Source organism: Tasmannia lanceolata, unplaced genomic scaffold (assembly GCF_043159265.1).
Source record: "Tasmannia lanceolata isolate RefF3 unplaced genomic scaffold, GAP_Taslan_0.1 ptg000020l, whole genome shotgun sequence".
Taxonomy (NCBI): Eukaryota; Viridiplantae; Streptophyta; class Magnoliopsida; order Canellales; family Winteraceae; genus Tasmannia; species Tasmannia lanceolata.
This window is the reverse complement of record NW_027518697.1, coordinates 30,809,452-30,831,887: the sequence shown is the minus strand read 5'-3', so window position 1 is coordinate 30,831,887 and position 22,436 is coordinate 30,809,452. Positions and strand designations below refer to the sequence as shown.

The 22,436-nt window shown below is 39.8% G+C and overlaps 1 protein-coding gene across 1 annotated transcript in view; it reads left to right on the top strand.

Moving 5' to 3' along the window:
- Positions 1–2,326: 2,326 nt before the first annotated feature.
- Positions 2,327–22,436, top strand: part of LOC143854138 (V-type proton ATPase subunit a2-like) — an 89,710-nt gene continuing 69,600 nt past the window's right edge. The window contains exons 1-2 of the mRNA XM_077363944.1: positions 2,327–2,632; positions 15,949–15,993. Coding sequence (XP_077220059.1) covers positions 2,492–2,632; positions 15,949–15,993 — 186 coding nt within the window. The 5' untranslated portion in view covers positions 2,327–2,491. The remainder of the gene's footprint in view (positions 2,633–15,948; positions 15,994–22,436) is intronic.

The following is a 22,436-nucleotide window of genomic DNA, read 5'->3' as shown; positions in this document are numbered from 1 at the left end:
ATTTCGAAAAAGGTCTCCAAACGGGCATTTTCGGATTTTTCAGGTTCTTTCGAAATTAGAGCTTGATTTTTGGAAATTTCGGGACTCGGTTCAGACACTTCGTGAGGTTGAAACTTGATTATGAGAGAATTCAAATTCGGTTTCGAGACTCAGATTTCAGGAACTTTATTCGGTTTCGGGATTTTTATTCAATTTTTGGGAACTTGGGGTCCGGTCAAAATGGGGTGTCTACAAAGGGATTGTTGGAAATTTTAAAGAATTTGAAAAGTCAAAAGTGCTTTTTGCCTTGTCTTTAAAATTTAAAGGGAAAGATTCAAAATTTGGTTTCCCTCTTATTTCAAAAGCTAGTGACTTTTGGGTGCTTTTTTTGGGACCTGAACCTAAAACCTTGGAGTGCGTGTGCTTGTTGTGTTCTCTAAACCAAAGACAAATTAATAGTCCCACATTACTTTGGAAGAAACTGCTTCACATCCATATAAGATGGAGAGTTGGAGAAAGGCTTGGGCCTTCAAGGGGCTTTAGAATTTGTTGGATCCTTGAGTTTTATATGAACACAACTACACAAGTCAATGTGTAAAAACACACACATGTTGGGTAGAGATCCCTATCAATTGCTAAACATTTTTTTTTTGCACTCAAACGGTTGTGCTAATAACACCTATTAAAGTTGAAAAACCGTTTTATCTCCTTAGGTTACAATTGTGGTGATTGTTGGAAGATAAACGTTCAAGGCTCTTACTGGTGGCTTTTCTCAATGGTCATGCCCATAAATGGTGGCTCTTTCCAACATACACTTTGGTGTCTACAAAAGGGAGAAGAGAACACATTTTGGGTAGAGATCAAGGAATCTGGAAAGACGTTTTGGGGTGGCCTTTGCCAGCAGAAAAAAGACAAATATTTATACAGAAAAAGGGTCCTTCCATCCGTTCCTTCCGTGTCTGAGCATAGTTCAAACTTCTAAGGTGTGGATCAGTCAGTGAGTGCACGTGGACTGGAGCCATATTTGGCTGTTTTATCTTAGAGTGTCGGTTTGCGGATCCCGGTTGCACCGGTAGGGGGGATACAATTCTTAAGGAGAGTGACCATGTGGTACGACTTAGCCTTCTCTCTTCGAATCTAATTTTTTCCAAACGGTTTTCATCAAAAGAGATAAGTGCAATATGTTTTTCCATGTTTTATTTCAATTATGATTTGATTTACAGTACAGGGATTTTTCTCTTCGAGTTGCACTTCTTTGAGCTCGAGTAAACATATTTTCGGTTCAAGTAACTTGTTTTGGTTTCGAATAACTTGTTTTGACTTCGACTTTCTGTTTTGGGTTCAACTAAGCCATATATCATTCCTTCATTATTTGTTTATAAGATATGCAGAAATCTGATCCGTCCATTTTATCCAACAATCTTAAGAACCATAATTTTGGGCTTCTTAAGATATGGATTTTTCTAACAGTTTTCCTTCGCGAACTTGAAGGAATAATCGGTTTAGCTTGCGGGTCCGCGGAGTAGATCAAGCAGATGCTATTACTGCGGATAGCCAAAAAGGTATAATTCTAACCTTTTGTTTTATTTAAATCACCATCAGATCATATAGACCCTAGGATCTTGGGTTTAAGGGCGAAATTGACGATAAATTTTTTGTTCTACACGATTTGTAGTTCCGTTGCGCGTAGTGATTTCACCCGTGGGTTACAACCCTTCCAACACGTGCCCCCAAAAATCATATTCATTGGATGATCCCAACCCTCTTATCTATAGAGGTTTCCATAATATGCAATGGGAGATGATTTTTTTCACCCCGTGTAGGATCATGCGCCCCACTCTTAACATGATTTGACATAAAAAAGGGTTATAGATTTGACATAAAAAAGGGTTATATTCTGCCACAATTCACTTTAAAAGGGGGGCACATGATCCTAAAGGGGGAGAAAAAAATCATCTCCCTATGCAATTTCTCTATATATGGAGGGCTAGGATCATTCTATGGAAATGATTTTTGGTACATCGTGGCCCATCAAAGCTACGGTTTGGATCATCCTATGGTGTGGGCCATAATATAAGATCTTGTGAGGATGTGTATGAGTGGGGCCTACTTGTTCAAAGATAAACAAATCAATTATTGGGCCCCACAAACTATTCAAGTCGGAGAGAGAAATCGTACTGAACATCTAAAGGTCCTTTGATTGGTTGGCTGTTCAACACGCAACCGTCCAAAGTAAAAGCTGCTGGATGGATGGTCGAGATAGCACACGTGCTTACCATGTGGAATCCACACCATAATATATGGGTCCCAGACGAGTGAGACGCATTGTGGGGCTGTGGTTATTGGATGAGAAAAAGAGCCAGTCTCGTTTGAGGGTAAGTTATCTCTCACATAGAGAGGAACAAAGGGATCTGGCTATTTGGGATTTTGTGAAAAAAAAAAAAAAACAACCCCGATCAGAGAGGGTTTTGCAAAACACACAGAGAGGCAAGGAGAGAAATAGAGAGCGAAAATGGGGTCGGGCGCGTGCTGTCCGTCAATGGATCTATTACGGTCCGAGCCGATGCAACTGGTACAACTCATTATCCCAATGGAGTCTGCTCATCAGACCGTTTCATACCTCGGAGACCTCGGCCTCGTTCAATTCAAAGACGTGAGTCTCCTCTCTCTCTCTCTCTCTGTCTCGATTGTTCGTTTTCTCGCTATTATCTTATCATGTTATATCCACAACCCTTGCCTTTAAATCTTGTATTCAACTTTTAATTGACAAGGGTTAGTTATGGTGATAACGCGATATCTTGGAATTATAGAAATAATGCTTACTTCTATTTTTTATTTTTATGAAATGGAATCTAGACCGCTTTTAATGATTGGAATTTAGGAATCTATTGGTGTTTATTTTTATCAAGATTTGATGTGAACAAAAAAAGAAGAAGAGATTTGATGTGAATAAGATGGATGAAAAAAAAGGATTTGATGTGAACAAAATGTTTATCTTCCTTTGGTTCTCAATGACTCTTAAACCCTAATTTTTTTTCCAGTTTGCATGTCTTTAATAAGAGGAATGCTAAACTCACAGGAGCCCTTGACAAAAAAAGGTACAAGGGCTGTCCCATTGGTCAATTTCCATTTATGATGGCACAGAAAATTACGATCATAACTGTCATAAATGGAAATTGACCAATGGGAGAGCCTTGTACCCTTTTTTGGCAAGGGCTCCTGTGAGCTTAGCATTCCTCCTTTAATAATGCTACACAAGTTCTTCCTTTATTATAGAAATTTCCAATATGGGTGTTTCCATCTTTTTTGATGAAATTTAGTATTAGTTTTACAGTAGATATATGGACTTGTTTTCTTTATCTTTATTAGGTTTTATTTAGTGCTTAATTCATATTTTATTAGTTCTAGATGTAAGAAATGTTTACATTAAACTATAATCCACTTTATTGACATATTACCCAGACCCAGTCCTCTAACCCCAACCTAAACTCACTTAAAAGCCTTTTAAAACTATAGGGCTTCCACCATAGCCCATCACGTAAACTCCTAACCTCCATCTTTTATCCAATTTGCTGTCGTTATGGCCAAACCCATATCGTCCACCACTTTATCTAATCTCCCCTCAAATAAAACCCTAAAGACCTTCCCTTTTCACTCTAACTTGCATCAATTTGAAGAGATTACTAACCCACTCTTGGGAGCCACACCTTTTCCTTCCCCTTCTCCCCTCTTCTTCCTTTTCCCTCACAATAGCCTGAAGTTGACTCCCCTTGTCCTCCTATCCTTGTTTTTTTTCACTCATCTATTTACCTCTTTCTCCTCCTCTTTCAGTCGCCACAAAAAACAAAAACTCTCGGTTTTGGTTGAAAATTTCAGTGAAAATTTCGAAAACGTATGGAAAGATGCACATGATTGAGTTTTATGATGAAACTTTAGGAAATGCTAGAAGAAGAACAAATACACACTTAGAAACCGTTACATAAGCCAAGGTCTTAAATTTATAAAAATTTAATAACATCGAATACCTACTGGCATGCACTGTCGCGCAAGTCTGATTATTTAGTACATATCATATATCACATGTAATTCATATCAATATTTATACATAATACATTACCATTAAAAAAATCATACATAATACTTACACCACATTTCACATGCAATTCAAATAAGTATAATTTCGTAACACGTACTGTTAGTATAGTATACCAATACACTTAAGATTTTGGTTCCGCTAAGCGTTTCGATTTTGATATGGATGGAAACTGAAACATTTCGGCCGTTTCGTGTCTGTTCGATGGAAAATTGAAATCATGCTTGCCACTTCTTCTCCTTCCCTCACCCTCACGGCTGTGAGCAGTTGGCAACCACCCGTTGCCTCCTTTTCTTCCTCTTAACCCTCTCTTTTCTCTCAATTCTCCTCCCCTCTTCCATCTCATGGCTATGGGGACCTGCACCTGTCTCGCTCTGTTCTCCCTTTCTTTCACCTCACGGTTAGGGAGCATCATCCCTCTTCTCTTTCTCTTCTTTCTTTCACTCCTTTCTCGCTCCCTTTCTCTCTCTTTATCCTCTTCTCTCTTTCATAGAGCATTAGTCCTCCCTCATCGTTCCCTTTTCTTTCATTCTGCGTTCATTCATTCTCTTCTTTGGCTGAGATCAACCCCACCTTTTCTCACTCTAGCCACCCGCGAATTTCTTTTTTGCAATTAAATACCTTATACATGCATGTTTCCTTTGGCTATTGTTAAATATATACATACGGTTATGCAATACACAATGGGAAAACTTGGGTGGATCTCAAGGATATTTAAAACCTCATAAATATAAAGTTTATTTAACTATGAATGCCGTATAGATAAATTTCTTTAGAACTATTAAATGTCTTATTCATTCAAATTCTTCTTTAACCATTAAATACTTAATAGATGCAAATTTATTTATAACTATTAAATAATTTACGTTTATTTTTATTGGAGAGTCGTCCTTTATGTTATTTTTTTTCAGAACCTTAATTAATTAATTATCACTATTCTGCTACATTGTTGAAATCGAGATAGGTATATGGACGATCATGATATTGGTTGATAACAGGGCGTGCCTATTAATGGCAATAAGCATATTGATTATGTGCAATTATTGTGAGAAGAAGATGGCCAGTGGTGGTGTTACCTTATCGAAACAACGTCTTGTAGGTGGAGAATGTGCAAATGTGCTCAACTTTCCCTGGGGAGATTAGGCAAGCCATCTCAGATTCATTGAAGGGGTACAAAGAGGATACACATGAGAAAGTGAGGAAGAATGCTGACTTCTTGGATACTCTGCTAGAAAGAATCTTTGATGCAAATGAATGCATCAGCGGTATTGTTTATCTATTTGGTGTATAGACAGACGGACAGAGGATGGAGCATAGGAGGGTCAAAAGAGTGTCTATGGCTTCTGACCATGATAGGATGAGACGGGGAGGCATAATTCCTCCAGGCTAGATTTCGACTCGTCCATACTCGAATTGGGTTGGGGTTGACATAGGTTGGGTTTGGTGGGGTGGGGAGGGGGGGGGGGGGGGGGGAATGGGAGGAAGTCCGAGGCATCCATATTCGCAGCCGAGGTTGACATGTGCAGGTAGTCTAATGGAGCCCACTCTTTCCAATGACCCGTGGCTTATACACGGGGAAAACATAAGTCACTTTGTGGGATGTGGGTGAATGCAAGGGAGATGGTTGGGTAGACATTTTCAAAGTTCATTCTTCAACGACATCACAACCAATGCTACAAAGGGTCATACCTGCAAAATTTCATTGATGTGACTGGATTGTTTTGGCCAGGAGTGATGACCACCACTCCCTATGAGATTATGAACTAAAATTTTCCCATGGACTGGATTGTTTTTGCTTGCACATTCTTCCCAAGCCCATGGTTGAGATGATTAAAGAGCTATGGAATAAGAAGATTGTTCAAATTGCTACTGCAAGAAAGGTAGAGAAAATGATTATGGCTTCCCCCAACTTAAACATCTTCTGGACCCTGTGTGCCCACTCTGCATCTATCCGTAAGGACATTGGGAAGAATGTGCAAGTAAAGAGGTTAGTTGATGATGCCAGGTAAGTGACTAACTTTTATGGAACCATGTGTACATACTGGCCATGATGAGGGACATATGTTAACGAGACTTGGTTCTCCATAGGCTAACTAAATTTGCTAGCAGCTATGTTGCCCTCCAACGTGAGGACGCGACCTAAAAAGTCAATGGTAGCACGCCGTGGGGGAAAATGGCAGTGCGTTATAATGGGTACTTCTCTCCTCCGTGACCCCGATACCGATGTCTGAGGGGCACTTATGTCTTGATTGATCTCTTGACACAAGAGTATCTTCGTGAAGAAGGTTGGTTTGATGCAATTATTCTTGTCTGAGGATTGTTTTAACTATAGGGAAAGAAGAACTGCAACGGGAAAGACGGTCTAGGTGATTAGTTCTAGAGCTTCCTTCTAGGTTGCAGGTATGTCATCACTATGGTTTAAAATTTCGGTTTCGGTAACCGTTTCGGACCCCACCAAAAACCGAAATTTCCGCGAAATCCAAAATTTTGGCGAAATCCGAAATTTCGTAATTTGGTTCGAAATTCAGGACCAAATTTCCAAAATTTCGGACCGAAATTCTGGAATTTCTGCCGAAATTTATAACACTTTTAAAAATAAATAAATAATGGCATTTATCCGGTAAATGGCGAAAAATGAAATTTCGGAAAATTTTAGTTTCGGTCCCCACCGAAATTTAAAACCATGGTCATCACTAAATTAGAGCCCATTGTCAAGGTGTTGAGGAAGATAGATAGGGATAAGAAGTCTTCCATGAGATCTTTGTACCAAGCCATTCAATTGATTTGAGGTGGTAATAGCTGCCGCTCCTCAATTTTATCAGGGCTACCATGAGATCATCAATGATAGATGGATGAATATGCTTCTTCACCGCCATGTGACTAATAATAATACGTTTAGTTAATTTGATTATATTGCCTCTTAGGCGCTGGTTTACAATATGAATATACTAATAAACTGTATGTTCTTTCTGTTATCTGATCCAAAGTACCAATACAGACATCGTTTTGAAGCTGGTCTGAGGATTGTTTTAACTACAAGAAGAGAAGAACTGCAATGGGAAAGAGGGTCGAGGAAATTACTTCTAGAGCTTCCTTCTAGGTTGTAGGTATGTCATCATTACATTGGAGCCCATTGTCAAGGTGTTGAGGATGGTAGATGGGGATAAGAAGTCTACCATGAGATCTTTGTACCAAGCCATTCAATTGTCTATATAATAAGCCGTGAGACACATGTAGTTAATCCTTTGTAATGAAGACCATGTATCTGTGGTGAGACAAACCCTTTGACTTGAGTGTTTAAAAAACCTTTTCAACTTCAATCTCTCATCTACGAAGAATTGGAAGCAATCCCTTGTAACAGTCGAACGTAACGGAATATGGAACCGTGGACAAGCAACTGACATCAAATGTCTAAACCCCTCCTTCTCCACAAACTTAAACGGGAGCTTATCGACAATGACCATACGAGCTAAGGCATTTCTAATAGCCTCTTGATCAAACTTCGAACTAGTAAGGGTGCCCTGGCCACTACCATCCCCCTCTTGACCCTTGATGGGTTGGTAATTCCAAGGAAGCAGGATTCTTCCCTAGGAGCCTTCGATTCCCGCTCTGGCAACCTTGAGTAGGATTCTTCCCTGGGAGCCTTCAATTCCCGCTTTCGATTCCCGCTCTGGCAACCTTGGGTAATTCAACTGTGTCTGCGTTGTACTTAAATTGGTTAGGAACTTTTTGCATGAATAGAGGTGATTCCTAAGTGCGGTTGTTCCATTTCTCCGTGGATCAGAAAATAACTCCTTCTCGCAGTAGTTACACCTACCCTTAGTTTCACCCTCCTCAGTGACAAATTTTGCAAAGTGCTCCCACACATCTGACCTTGACTTCATTGACTTTCTCTTTCTTGAGCTTGCAACCGTTTGCCTTGTCTCAGAAGTTTTCGAAGATTGCTCAGTACTGATAACATTACGACTAGGAGCATCTTCCTGCTCTTGCCACATCTAAGGAGAAAAAGAAAATTGTATAAAATAAAACCATATGAAGAAAATTGAAGAAGTTTTTTGAAAACCAGATGAAGAAATTGAACAAAATAAAATCGTAAGCAACAGTGCAAAACCCATGTAAATTCACATGACAGAAAGTCAGAAAAAACCCAAATCTTCCTCAATTCAAAACCAAGATTTAAAACAATACCCTCTTGGCGTCTTGACCTCTTCACAAAATCCATGTCGATTTAGTTCAGCTCATGCCCTAACCCTCTTCAACAAACTTCAACAAACAAGCAAACCCTCTTCGACTCTTCGGCTCTTCAACAAACAATGAAACATTCAAACACTATTCACAAAATGCATGTACATTCAGCCCATACAGCCATACGGCCCATACCAATACCATACCGCAAAACTACAAAAGTACAAAACCTAGATCTTTTGAGATAGGCAAAAACCCAAACCTCTTCAACACTTCAACATACAAACACCAATTGCATAGATTTCCAGACACAAACAACCCAAAATTTGCAATCACAACTCACAAGTCACAAACACAAATCTCCAAACAGTCATCCACAAGTACAACTACAAGTCTACAAGTCTACAACACCACAACCACAATCCCACTGCATTCTCCAAAACCAAATCCCCACAAATCCACAAACCATAAAAATCATCTAAATCATAATATTAGAGAAAAAATACAAATCAGTATACATTTATACCTTTGGGCTTTGGCTGGTTAGAGAGAATGAGAGATGGAGGTCGCCGAGCGACGACGAGTGGAGCCGCGGAGGGCCGACAGCTATAAATAGAGGAAGCCACTAAGCCAGGAAGAATAGATGTAATTATGTAAACAAATATGGAGATCACAAATCAGTAATCAAGAAAACTCTAATCTAATAAATTGTGGACAAAAAAACCCTAATCGAAAACCCTGCAAATTGGAGACCCTGATAAAAACCCTAACTTAAAAAACCCTAATCTGATTATCTGAGAACACCCAAACCCTATTAGGAAAACCCCCACTTATGAATTGAAAACAGAGAAAGAAGAAACCCATGTAGGAAAATTATATATATAACAAAAAATACTAGAGCTGAAATCTCATATAAATTTATCGTGCAGAAAATTGAAACTATTCAGAATTTCAGAGACCATGCCATGAAAAAGAAGAGAGATTTAGGGCAAAAACGGGTTGTTAACTTGGTATTTTCAGCAACAATGGGCAAAAAGGGGTTGGTATTTACTTATTTTCAGCAAAAGAGAGGAGAGAGAGAGAGAGAGATCACATACACTTTCGAGTTTCAAGAGTCGGAGAAGGGCAGAGCAGCCAAGGAAGAAGAAACCCTAGACTTTCGAGTCTCACAGCCAAGGAAGAAGAAACCCTAGTTTCGAGTCTCACAAGTCACATACAAGGAAGAAGAAACCCTAGTGAATCAAGTGATGGCTCTCGAGTCTCAGCCAGACAGCCAAGGAAGAAGAAACCTGGGTTTCGACTTTCGAGTCTCAGGCTCTAAGCCAAGGAAGAAGAAACTTAGAAACCCTCGTCCCTCGTTAAAATGAGAAACTTAGAAACCCTAGTTTCGATTTGGAGTTTAGAAGTTTAGATTAGAGAGTAGAGAGACAAGGAAGAAGTTTAGATATGTAAAACTCTTTCATATCATTTTTACTCGGGACAACCCCTTTGATTCTTTGAATCAAAAGTTTTGAATAGCTGGGGGCTGTCCCTAGTAAAAAACAAAGGTTTATAAGATATGTAACTTATAAAACGTAAACCGACAACCGATAACCGATAACCGATAACTGAAAAGTTGTATGGCTATAAACTTCAGTTACTCGGTTTAACCAAATTACTATTTACTTAAAACCGAAACCGTAACTGATTCTTAAAGTTTTTTTTTAACCGAAACCGAACCGAACCGATTGCAAAACTAATCGAACTGAAACTGAAATTCAAATTCGGTTCGGTCGGTTAGTTCGGTTTAAACTGAAAAATGCACAGCCCTAAACGTATTGATAGAGGGATGCCCTAAATGATAGTCACTGAAATGCATCAACCGAGGCACGTAGAGCAACAGTGTGCATCGACTGATTTAGATAATATAGGCCGTTCACCCCACGGCCCAAACCAATCGTCCTCCCAGTCGTCAGATCTGAAAAACACACGAAAGCAATAAAGATTCTTAGTCAACTAGCTAACAAAAAGTAAGTTAACCGGGAAACGAGGAACATTTCAGACAGATGATAAAGCGAGGCGACCCTAACTCCAGAGACAGGAGAGGCGGTCCCATCTGCTAAAATAACAGAAGGAACGATCGACAAAGGTCGAAAGGCAGAAAGGATACCAGAATCACCAGCATATGATGGGAGGTACCGGAATTAATAAGCCACGTCTTATAGGAACATACAGAACAAGAGGATGGGCTATCCGACGGAGCGAAGGTTGCACTACCGGCATGCGCAATATAAGTAGTGGAGAAAGGGGCAGAGCATCAGATGTCGCAACAGAAGCTGCCCCTGTTGTCCGATGGAGGCGTAACTCATGATAAAGATCATAACAAAAGGCAACAGAGTGGCCATCCCGAACACAGTTAGTATAATGGTGAGAGCCACGACCACTAGAACAACAGCCTCCCCCTAGAACTATCGCTAGAGCAGCCATAATAGGAACGATCAGTCCTTGCAGATTGAGTAGGAACGCCCATAGAAGTTGAACACGAGGAGAGAGCCATAAGGGAGGCGTCGTAGCAGTAGAACAACAACAAATCCCCCACAATAAGCACACCAAACCACACCAACGACAAGCACAATACGGAAAAGATCAAGCGAGAGCCAGCGGAAAAGAGGCCGGTAGAAACCACATAGCCCAATAGAGGCAGTAGACGTAACCACTGATAGTGAAGGGTCACAGGCACATAACAGATAACGACGAAGCATCACAAGTAGAAAGTAGTCGTAAAACACGTCTCCAATAGAACAAGAGTGACATCAACCCGAAAAAGGCAAGAAACCAACAATCAAACCAACGGGGCGATGTAAAACTAGCCCACCACAACATTGATCAAAGGATCATTATGGCAGGGATCAAAACAACGACAATCACCTCCAAGAGAACAACAATAACAACCAACCAACAGGGCGCACAACAATCAACCAACCTACAAGAGAGATAGCTCCAATTACGACCGATCGACAACCACAACACGATCAACCAACAACAACAAGGCAGACAACTAGAATGCCACGCAGCATCACACGGCTCCGATAAAACACAAAGAGTTGGCCATGACAATGTGTATAGCAAGCCACAACAACAACCAGTAGTATAGTAAGGGAAACTACCACAAGCACAACGAATGCGTAAATCTATAGAATGCAACTACACACACCATGTTGAACCGGTGACAACATCATGCGGCTCTGCAACACCAACAAACACGACCCGCAAAGTGAGTCTACCAACAACACCAATCGTGGACGGAACCAACCAACAACACGAACCACCAACAAGAGGGCGCAACTACATCATCCCGGAGTCGCCAACAGCACTGCATTCCATCCTTGGAACTTCAGTTGGCTTCAACTTTCAGCAAAAAGAATAATTTCATGGCACCATGCCTCTGTCAGACATTTCATCAAACTGTTGGCTTGTAATTTTCATATCAACACAAATCCATAAAAGACAACTATTACGGAGAAGGAGATGACAAAGATTATGATGGAGTGGAGGGAGTGGGGTGCCCAAACCATAAAGAAATGGGTTAGGGGGAATGGAAAAGAACCCAACAAGGGTCATAAGTTTAGGGATTTATGGATTTAGAAAAACAAGAAAGGATTTGGATTATGGAAAAATGGTGGGATGGATTGACAAAGGGGATATGGGAATTTACAAAAGGGTTGTGGGTGTGGGATGAGGGATTAGGGTTTGGGTGGATAATCTAAAGAATGGAGGGTTATGGGATTAGGGATTAGGTTTATTGGGGTGTAAGATTTGGAAAAGGATCTAGGGTTTACGACAAAGAGGATTTACGGCAATAAGGTAGGGGTTGTGAGGTTTTATGACGGAGGCGGGTTAGGGTTAGATAATGAGGAGAGATGGGAGAGAGAGAGAGAGAGACCTGTGAGAGATAAGAGAGAGATTTGCGAGAGATGGGAGAGAGGGTTTCTTTTCGTTTCCTTTCTCCTTTTTTTGTGTTGTTTTTGTTGGATCAGATTTGCTCTGATACCATGGGGTGAGAAGAGAAGATGGAGTTTCCTTAATGGAGCTCCCATGTAAAATGATACACACACGCAAGCATAGTTGTCAAACTCTTATGAGTCGTACGAGTCAACTCTCGAGTCGAGTCGAGTCGCATGGGTGACTCTCCTCTGCTGAAGACTCTTACGAGTCGTCTGATGACTCTTACGAGTCACTGCGAGTCAAGTAAAAAAAAAAGGCTCTTACCAGTCAAAGTCGAGTCGGTGAGCCTGGCCTTTCTTGTTTTGATGGTTGAAAACTTGGAAGTTGGAATTTAGAACTTAATTATTTTTTATTTTGAATGTTAGGTAATTGCATTATATGCGAAAAAGACCGAGGAGGTCTATGCAAATAAAGAGACAAAAAGAAAATAAAAGACAAGAACAAGCCCCACTGCAAGGTCAAGGAGGAATGAAGTCAAATAGCTCAACTCTTTCCCTAGAGACACCATCTCTAGCTAAACTATCCGCCATACCATTAGTTGACCGCTTAACATGATGGAAATAAATCGATGCATCCCCCACCATATCTTGGTTCTCATCGAAGAAAGAGGCAAATCTCTAAGGGAAGGAATGAGACCCACTAAGCCACCTTATCGCATTGAGCGAGTCTCCTCCTACCACTACATTATTCAAATCTTCATTCTCAAGATACCTTATTCCTTAGTAGATAGCATGCACTTCAGCTTCATTAGCATCTACGACTCCAATGGGACCCTCAAAAGCCCATTTCATAGCTCCAAATTCATCCCTCAAGACTCCCCCAATTCCGGCAGGACCAGGGTTCCCCATGCTAGACCTGTCAAAGTTTAGCTTAAAAAAACATGCGCGGGAGGCTCCCAGTTTGGGATAATCTTGGGTTCTTGGTCTAAACCACCACAAATCTCCTTCCAACCATACCATTAATCATGGGTGTACACAAATCTGAAGCAAGGAAGGGTTTTTACCCATGATTAAGTTCCAATAAAAACTTAATTATTTTTGTGCATGCAAGTTACAACCTTATGGTTATTTATAGTTTTGGCTTAGTGCTTTACCTAGGTGCTATTGAGCTATATTTTTTACATGATTCATCTTTTGATATATAATTATATTTTCTTAACTAAATTTCTTTTCTTCTCAAAAACTGTTACGAGTCACGAGTCGAGTCAAGTCATGAGTCATAAAATTAAGAAATCGAGTCACGGGTTGACAACTATGTACCTAAGAGAAGAGATACATAGACAAATACCAAAATACCCTGTAACGCATATGACTATGTTTATGACTATGCGCACCCATATGACATTGACACTCATAAAATGAGTCACATGGGCATGGGATGCCATATGGCTCATATACACATCCACATGGGGATGCCTCATCTTCATATGTGGTGCTCACTTGTAACCACATTTGGGAGTGGTTAGCATGTTGTAGGAGTACTACAAGTTCATCCTAAACCAGATTCGTTAGGAGATGCACGTGCCCATTAATGCAGCGATAGAATTGATAGATTTGTGCTGACCCGTAACTCTGTGGTATTTCTATAGGGTTAAAGTCATGTGGGGAGGAGGTGGGTGGTCATTGTATTTTCTTTATGTTGTACTCGTCATTATATTCAAGGTTTTAAATTTTTGTTTCGGTCATAGCAAAATCAAAATAGTTGGGTTTCGGTGTAAAATTTCGGCCGAAATCTTATAAAATCACGAACACATTTCGGTACGAAATCAAGACCAAATTTCAAGGAAGATTCTTCAACATTGGGTTTTCTTTTTTGTTTTTGTCATCTTAAGAAATATCTTAAAGGTACCATTAAAAAGAAAGGAAATATCTTAAAGGTATCTTGTTGCTTTTCTCTTTTCTGCAAGTGGCATTGATTTTCGTAACGATTTGTATCGAAATGTCGACATTTTGAAAGAAACTTTGCTTTTTTTAATCTTAAAAGTTGCATGTTTTGCATATATCGATCGGAACATTAATGAAATCCCAAATTTTTTGAAGAAAACAGAACGTTGGGATAGCTTTTATTTTCAAACAAAAAAAAAGATATCCCAAAAATTTGGGTGAATCTTATATTTCCAAATCCAAGTGGATTTTGTTTCGGTAGCAGCCAAAATCGAAATACTTTGGCCAAAACAAAATATCTTGGCCGAAATTTCAAACAACCTCTACTTGCACCATTTACATCTGAATATCAATTTATCTATAAATGCAACACATCAAAGGTTGAAAAATCAAAGAAACACGTTTTATGGAAAAATTGCAAGCTTTTTAGGATTTTCCAATATAGAGTTTTCTAGAAAACATGTCATGAAAAAGCAGTTTGTAGGGTTTTCTTTTTCCTATTTATAGCATATTAGGGCTTTTTTTTTTTGTTTTGAGAAAAAAAAACAGTTTTTGTAAATCGGAACATCTTTTTACTTTTTTGTCATTCTGATCATTTTGGCCAAATTTTGGTAATTTCAATGAAATTTCCGTAGTTTCGATCGAAATAGTGAAGTGAAACAAATCCACTGAGATTTCTTTTTTGTGGGGATAGAAAAGGAAGCATTCCATTAATTTTGTGTCGGCTGCGGTCAAAATTTAAAACCATGATTATATTGGACCTATTTTTGTGGATTTTTTTTAAAGAGTAGTATCCTACATTTATGTGGTTGTATACATTTTGAGCTTAGCATTAATCTTACGGTTGTGGACATGTGTGACAACGTATTGTCACCAGATGTTCAATGTGGTTCAATCATTAAAGAGGGTTTGCCTTGCTATGCAATGGTTTCAAAGTGTTTATTTGTGCTTATTCTAGCATGTATTGATGTTTCGTATTCAATTTTCATCGTTCACCTATGTTTCCATTCATTCTTGCAATTTTACAATCTTTCCACCGATATATCCAACTGAAATCTGCATTCTTCCATTTTTATGGTGACCGACATGCATACCGAAGCTGGCATTTACACCTTGGAATGATGTGGAAAAGAAAGAAGCTAATAAATGCACCCACATGTTGTGATGGTGATAATGGAGATAGAAATGCTTCTATTGGTGTTGAGAGTACAAGTCATTCTATGGGTACTAGTCATAGTAGTTCAAGTTAAAACTTTTTATGGACAATATCACCATTGGAATGGATTTCTTTGCATGTATTACATTTGTTACACTGTTACAGACGAGCCCCCTTCGACCTATTTGAGTTTTTCTCATAAATTTTATATTATTTATTAAATGATCAGTTGTGTATTTTGGTTAATGTTACAATTTCTGTATAGTAATTTAATATGTGCAACTCTTGCTTCATGGTCTTCATTGTGATTATTTAGTTGCGAGCTACTAATGTTATTTCTGTTTGACTAAAGGTAATGAATTAATGGTAGGCAAGAACTAGTTCTCAAATTTCTGGTTGTGAAGATAAATACAATGCTAGTAATGTTATGATTTTTCAACTGACTCGATACATAGAAACTTGTGATTTTCATTACAGTGCTATTGTAACTATAAAAAAAAAAATAAAAAAATTAGAGTGCTATTGCATATTTTGAGCTTTTAACTTTGTTTGACTAAAAAAGATTCTATAGTCTTAGTCATGATTTGTTGTTCCAACTCTTTATAATTTTGGGTTTATGTTTTGGAATTCATTATTTTCATTAAATTTGATAAAGTCTTTTTTTCCAGCTAAATGCAGATAAGAGTCCCTTCCAACGAACATATGCTAATCAGGTACTTTTTTTGAATGCCTTCTGCAGTTTAGTTTGTATAGACGATGCTAAAATCACTATAAATTTTGTATCCTTCTCCCATCAGATAAATTAATAAATTTATTTTTTCTATATTCATCTCTTCATTTCTTTGTAGTTGTTATTAAGATTACCTTATGTACCACATTCTCATTGAATTGTAACTAAATTCAAGAATCTCCTTGTTGGCTTATATGCATATGATTGTCTGCTGGGAAGCTTATAATTTTGTTTTTAGTCCAAAGAGGGAGAAAACAATACTATAATGTGAGTAGTTCACATTGTTAAAAATGACATTGAAGACAGGGATAAGAAAGAAGAGAATGTGAGACTAGAGAATCTGTGAAATTCAAAGTACCCCTAGAAAATCCAAAAAAAAACATTATATATTTACTTCTTCCCCAATCTTGCAAGCATGCGACTCATAAATGACAACATAAGAATAGGGCCCATCAGTACATAATAAATCTAAGAGAAGTGTGGGCTCTATACTTGGCCCCACTTCAGTAATCTACTAGAACAATTCCTCTCAAGCTGAAGCGTATATATCGCCCATGCCCAGCTTGGAATGCATAGAACTGACTATGAACAAGAGCCTCAGGTGAAAATATCACTCAACTGATTTTCAGACTTCACAATTGGAGTTCATATCTTCTTGTTCGTAATTGCATTTCTGAGAAAGTGGATATCCACTCTGATAAGTTTGGTCCTCTCATGGAAAACTTGATTACTGGAAATGTAAGTAACTGCTTGGTTATCACACAACATAGCCATGAGTTTCTCCATTGTAAACCCAAACTCTTGCATAAGAGTCTTCAACCACATCAGCTCACATGCGGTATGTGCCATAGCTCTATGTTGAGCTTCTTCAGTAGATCTAGCTATCACAGTCTATTTCTTACTCTTCTGACTAACCAGACCAAGGCAATTGTCTGTCAGCTGAACTTGCCCACTATGCATCTGAATAGCCAATATTCTCATATTTTTTTGTGGACGATACACAAGTTCTTTACTAGGAGCACTCTTTAGATACCTTGAAATTCTGACACTGCTTTCCTATGATTCTGTTTGGGATTCTCCGTAAATGGACTCACAAGTTCCACAACGAAGGAGATATCTTGCCTAATAACATTCAATTATATTAGATTCCCATCCACCTGTCTATATTTGTCTCCAAAATCACAAATGTATTTAATGTTCAAAGTCCAAACACACATCGGATTCCATTAGTTTGGGTGCCAAAAACCAGGCATCCAATGTGTGGCTTTAGGTATTTTGAGGCGCCACGAAAGCGGGAAACCTTCCATAAATCATCGGGATGATGGGGGGCTGTCGGGTGATGTGGCATTCCTGCAGCTCCCCTGAGAAGGAACCTAAAAATGGGGTTCTTTCGCAGGTACTCTCTCTCTCTCTCTCTCTCAGCCCAGCGCAGCCCCTCCGCTCTGCCCCCTCCGCCCAAACGGAGAAGAAACTGAAGGGTGCAGTGTAGCAGACCGTAAAGGGGACAAGGACACGAGAATGTCATTTAAAGATTTGTTTTGTTTTTTCTCGTCTTTTTATTTTTATCATCCATTTTTACCCCTAAACAAACAATGGAAACCCAGGTAAGTCCTGGGGGTTTCCAATACCTGTCTCCTCTCTAAAAACTACCTATCCCGTTCTTTCAACTGCATCCTATCAATCCATTAGAGTATCAACTGGTCTTGCCCTTGGCCTTCTTGTTTCATGTAGGAGGTCTGTCAAAATTTTCTTTTGAGAAAAGATTCTTTTGAGAAAAGACAACACCTCTTTGTTCAACCTGGAACGGAATGCGACCCTTGAGCAAGCCGGATGTTGAATTTTATAGATAATGTGTAAGGAATTACAAGTAGAGATCTATGCTCCTTAACCATTAAAAATAGGGGTTGAATAGCTAAAATTACAGAGTGAGGTAATAAAGAATTTCCTTTAAATCATCTTTTACTTAGAGCGGAGGTTTACAAACCCTTGAGCATTAGATCCTGTCCCCCCTCTTGGCAATCTAGGCATCTGAGTCCACTAACTGTAGTAGAGATTTTCAAGAGAGGAGCATCTCGAGTTGGCTAGCTCATTTGCCACTATGTCCTTCACAATACTGGTGGATTGTGAGGGGGGAGAGGGAGACAAGGAGTGCTTGCATTTCAGCCCACAGGTTTTTGATTAACCATGGAAAGTTACCTTTGCTTTGATTAGATATGATAAAACCATGCCATCATTTTCTACGATGAGTTTTGACGTGGGTGGAAGCGTGCGGAAAGGGCGAAGAACACCGTCTTCAACCCGGTAGAAGAAGAACATCGTCTTCTTGATAAAAACTCTTGAATCCACAAGAGGAAAACCTTGAATCCACAAGGAAAGAAGCAATAGAAATAATTTTAATCCATCCAAGATGTCTAATACAACTCTCTTGCCTCATATTTATAGGCGCTACACCATTGCTTCCTACCCAAGTTAGAATTCTTAAAATAGAAAGTGCAAGAATATCCTAGAATATCCTAGAATGTCCTAGAAACTAATTATGGCAAACAAATAGAAAATGCTAGAAATCAAGAAAAGTCTAGAATGTTCTAGGAACCGTCCTACATCAAGTTTCTTCAAGCCACTTGTATCACATAGTCTAAGACCGTCGAGGAGTGCTCTTGCCTTGGTCACCATGTTGTTGCTCTTTTCATAATATAGAGAGTAAGCCATAATGACTTTTGCATGATGGTCCGTCGAGGAGTGCTCTTGCCTTGGTCACCATGTTGTTGCTCTTTTCATAATATAGAGAGTAAGCCATAATGACTTTTGCATGATGGTTTCTTATGACCCTCCACTTTTATATTCTCTCTTGGATTAACTTTTGTTGCCCCATCCGTGTTACATTTATAGTAGCTATTCGGTGGACGCTTCCACCATATTTGTTTGTTGAGAGAGAATTAGAGAAGAGAAAGTGAGTTAGAGAGATGATCTCCCCCTCACTAATATATTTATTAATAATGGAGAAGCATAATTACATCTATGTCCTCAGGCTTATTACATATATCCAACTATATCCAACACTCCCCCTCAAGCTGGAATGTAGATATTGTACATTCCTAGCTTGCTACAAATATCATTCAACTTTGACATAGCCAAGGGTTTTGTAAATATGTTAGCTAACTGGTCCACAGATCGAGTAAAAGAAACCTGTATCTCTCCTTTATGAATTTTCTGACGAATAAAGTGGCAATCCACCTCTATATGCTTGGTTCTCTCATGGAAAACAAGATTGGTGGCTATGTGAATTGCAACTTTATTATCACAATAAAGCTGAGCTGAAGAAGAACAAGGAAAACCAATATCCGCCATGAGGGAACGTAACCAAAGGAGCTCTCCACTAGTATAGGACATAGCTCGATATTCTGCCTCAGCACTTGACTTCGAAACAACTTCTTGCTTTTTACTTTTCCAAAACACCAGATTGCCCCCAACAAATGTACAGTAGGCAGTGGTTGATCTCCTATCTGCTGGAGATCCTGCCCAATCTACATCACAATAGCCTTCTATTCTGACATGTCCATTTTTCTTGAATAGTAGTCCTTTCCCTGGTGCTCTTTTCTACTCCAACTGCATAGGAGATATCTGAGCGAGTAACTGTGAGATATATGAGCTTGCCAACTAGTCGTCTATATCTGCCAGGGTTTTTCAACAGATCTCCTTCTTCTGGAATAAGCTTCACACTAGGATCCATAGGCACAGATATAGGCTTTACTCCAAGATTTCCTGTTTCTTCCAGTAGGTCTAACACATACTTTCTCTGTGATAGAGATATTCCTTGAGAAGAATAGGCCACCTCTATCCCTAGAAAGTATCTAAGTCGACCCAAATCCTTTGTAGCAAACTCTGTCTCTAAGAAACTCTTCAACCTTTGAATTCCTCCTGAGTTGTTTCCTGTAATAATGATGTCATCAACATACACAATCAGAAGGATGCACCCTGCAGAGGATTTATGACTGAATACTGAATGGTCTACTGCACACTGTCTAAGACCAAAGCGAATAACGACCTCACTAAATTGACCAAACCATTGTTTTGGAGACTGTTTCAAGCCATATAAGGATTTCTTAAGGCGACAAACAGAGGAAGACATCTCCCCCTGAGCAGCATACCCTAGGGCTGCTCCATGTAAACCTCCTCTTGTAGATCGCCATGCAGAAAGGCATTCTTCACATCAAGTTGATGCAGAGGCCAACCATGATTAGCTGCCATGGATAAGATGACACAAACTGAAGGAATCTTGGCTACAGGGGAGAACGTCTCATGATAGTCAACCCCAAAGGTCTGAGTGTACCCCTTAGCAACCGGACGAGCTTTCAACCGTTCAACCTTTCCATTAGGTAAATACTTAATGGAGAAGACCCAACGACAACCAACTGGTCGAGCCCCAACTGGAAGAGAAACAAGTTCTCATGTTTGGTTGGATCGAAGTGCCTCCATTTCCAGATCCATAGCAGCTCGCTAGCCAGGATGTTCAAGAGCCTCCTGTAATGATTTTGGTAACTCTACAGAGGACAAGGAAGAAACAAAGGCTTGAAAAGAAGGCGTTAGTCTATCATAAGAAACAAACTGAGAAATAGGATGGGTTGTAGAATGAGACCTAGTATGAGAAGCAATGGGAGAATCAGAAGTAATGGCAGATGATGGTAAAGAAGATACCTCAGTAGGCATGAGTGGGACCTCTACTGTAGCAGACGATGGATGATGAGAAGGAGGTGGAGGCCGCGTCTTTTGCACTCATCGCTGATATTCTTTTGTAACGGGTGGGCAAACCACTAGAACTCACCCGGTTCTGAGTGTGGCGCAGGCTGGAGTGGTACCTGTACAGGGTCAGCAAGTGAAGGAAGAAACAAGGGTACCTCATCCGGGATGGAACTAGGAGCAGGAGGAGTCGTAGGCCCAAAAAAAGGTTCTGATTCAAAGAATGTTACGTCGGCGGAGACAAACCATCGTCGTAAACGAGGACTATAGCAGCGATAACTTTTTTGAGTCCTAGAATAACCCAGAAAGACACATCGCTCTGACCGAGGATCAAGTTTGTCCCTACTAGGTCCAAGAAGGTGAACGAAACAGACACACCCAAAGACGCGAGAGAGGAGTGGAAACAGCTCCTGTTGAGGATACAACAGACGAAAAGGAGAGGAACCACGAAGGACAGAAGATGGGAGACGATTTGCAAGAAAACATGACGTCAATACGGCCTCTCCCCAAAAAGATTAAGGGACTCGCATTTGAAACGCGTGTTAGTAACTTCAAGTAGATATCTCAATTTTCTTTCTGCGACACCATTTTGCTGCAACGTGTAGGCACATGAAGATTGATGAATAATTCCATGACCTGTAAGATAATCCTCAAAACCATGTGTAGAAGAGAAATATTCGCGAGCATTATCAGTACGGAGACATTTGATATTGTAATTAAACTAGTTTTTTATTTCAACATGAAATTTTTGAAAAGCACTGAAGACTGGGAGCGGTCTTTCAACAAATAGATCTATGTCATACTTGAATAATCATCAATAAAAACAACGAAATACCTAAAACCATTATTGGACGCGACCCTAGAGGGCCCCCATACATCAGAATGAACTAAACTAAAAGGACTATCGACACGACTGAGGACTCGGGAAGGAAAGGACACCCGGTGATGCTTCCTAAGTTCACACGACTCGCACTGGAATGGAGAAATAGAAGATGGAACATAAGACGTCTGCTGAAGGCGCTGAAGGGACGGATGACCTTGACTGCAGTGCCACTGAAATGCATCGACGGATGTATGCAGGACTGTAGGAGAACGACTGCAGTCAAGGCGGTAGAGACCATCCACCTCACGACCCGATCCAATCGTCTTTCCAGTCGAAAGATCCTGAAAAACACAATTCGATGGATAAAATGAGATGGAGCACCAATGATTTTTCGTTAATTGGCTAATAGACAATAAGCTAAAAGGAGATTTTGGAACACATAAAACAGATGATAAAGAAATATTAGGTGAAGGACAAATTGTGCCAATACCAGTGATGGGGGAAGTGGACCCATCAGCAAGAGTAATGGTCTGAGTTCCTGTCGAAATGGAATGAAAAGAAGCAAGCTGAGAAGAGTTACCAGTAATGTGATTGGAGGCTCCCGAGTCAATAATCCAGGACCCGGAGCTAGAAAGTAAGGTCGTGGGTGAGCTACCTGGCTGAGCAAACCTAGCAGTATGATGGGAGGCATTTTGTTTGAACCGCTGCAGCTCCTCATAATTTGATCTCGTGAATGTGAAAGGTTCATCAGCAGAAGTAGAGATAGGCAAAGAGGTCACATTGTCAGACGGACCGGTCGCAGTGAGATGAGCTTGACCGGCCTGGGCGAAGCTCTCGATGTAGTGTGTAGCATGTCTCAATCTGGT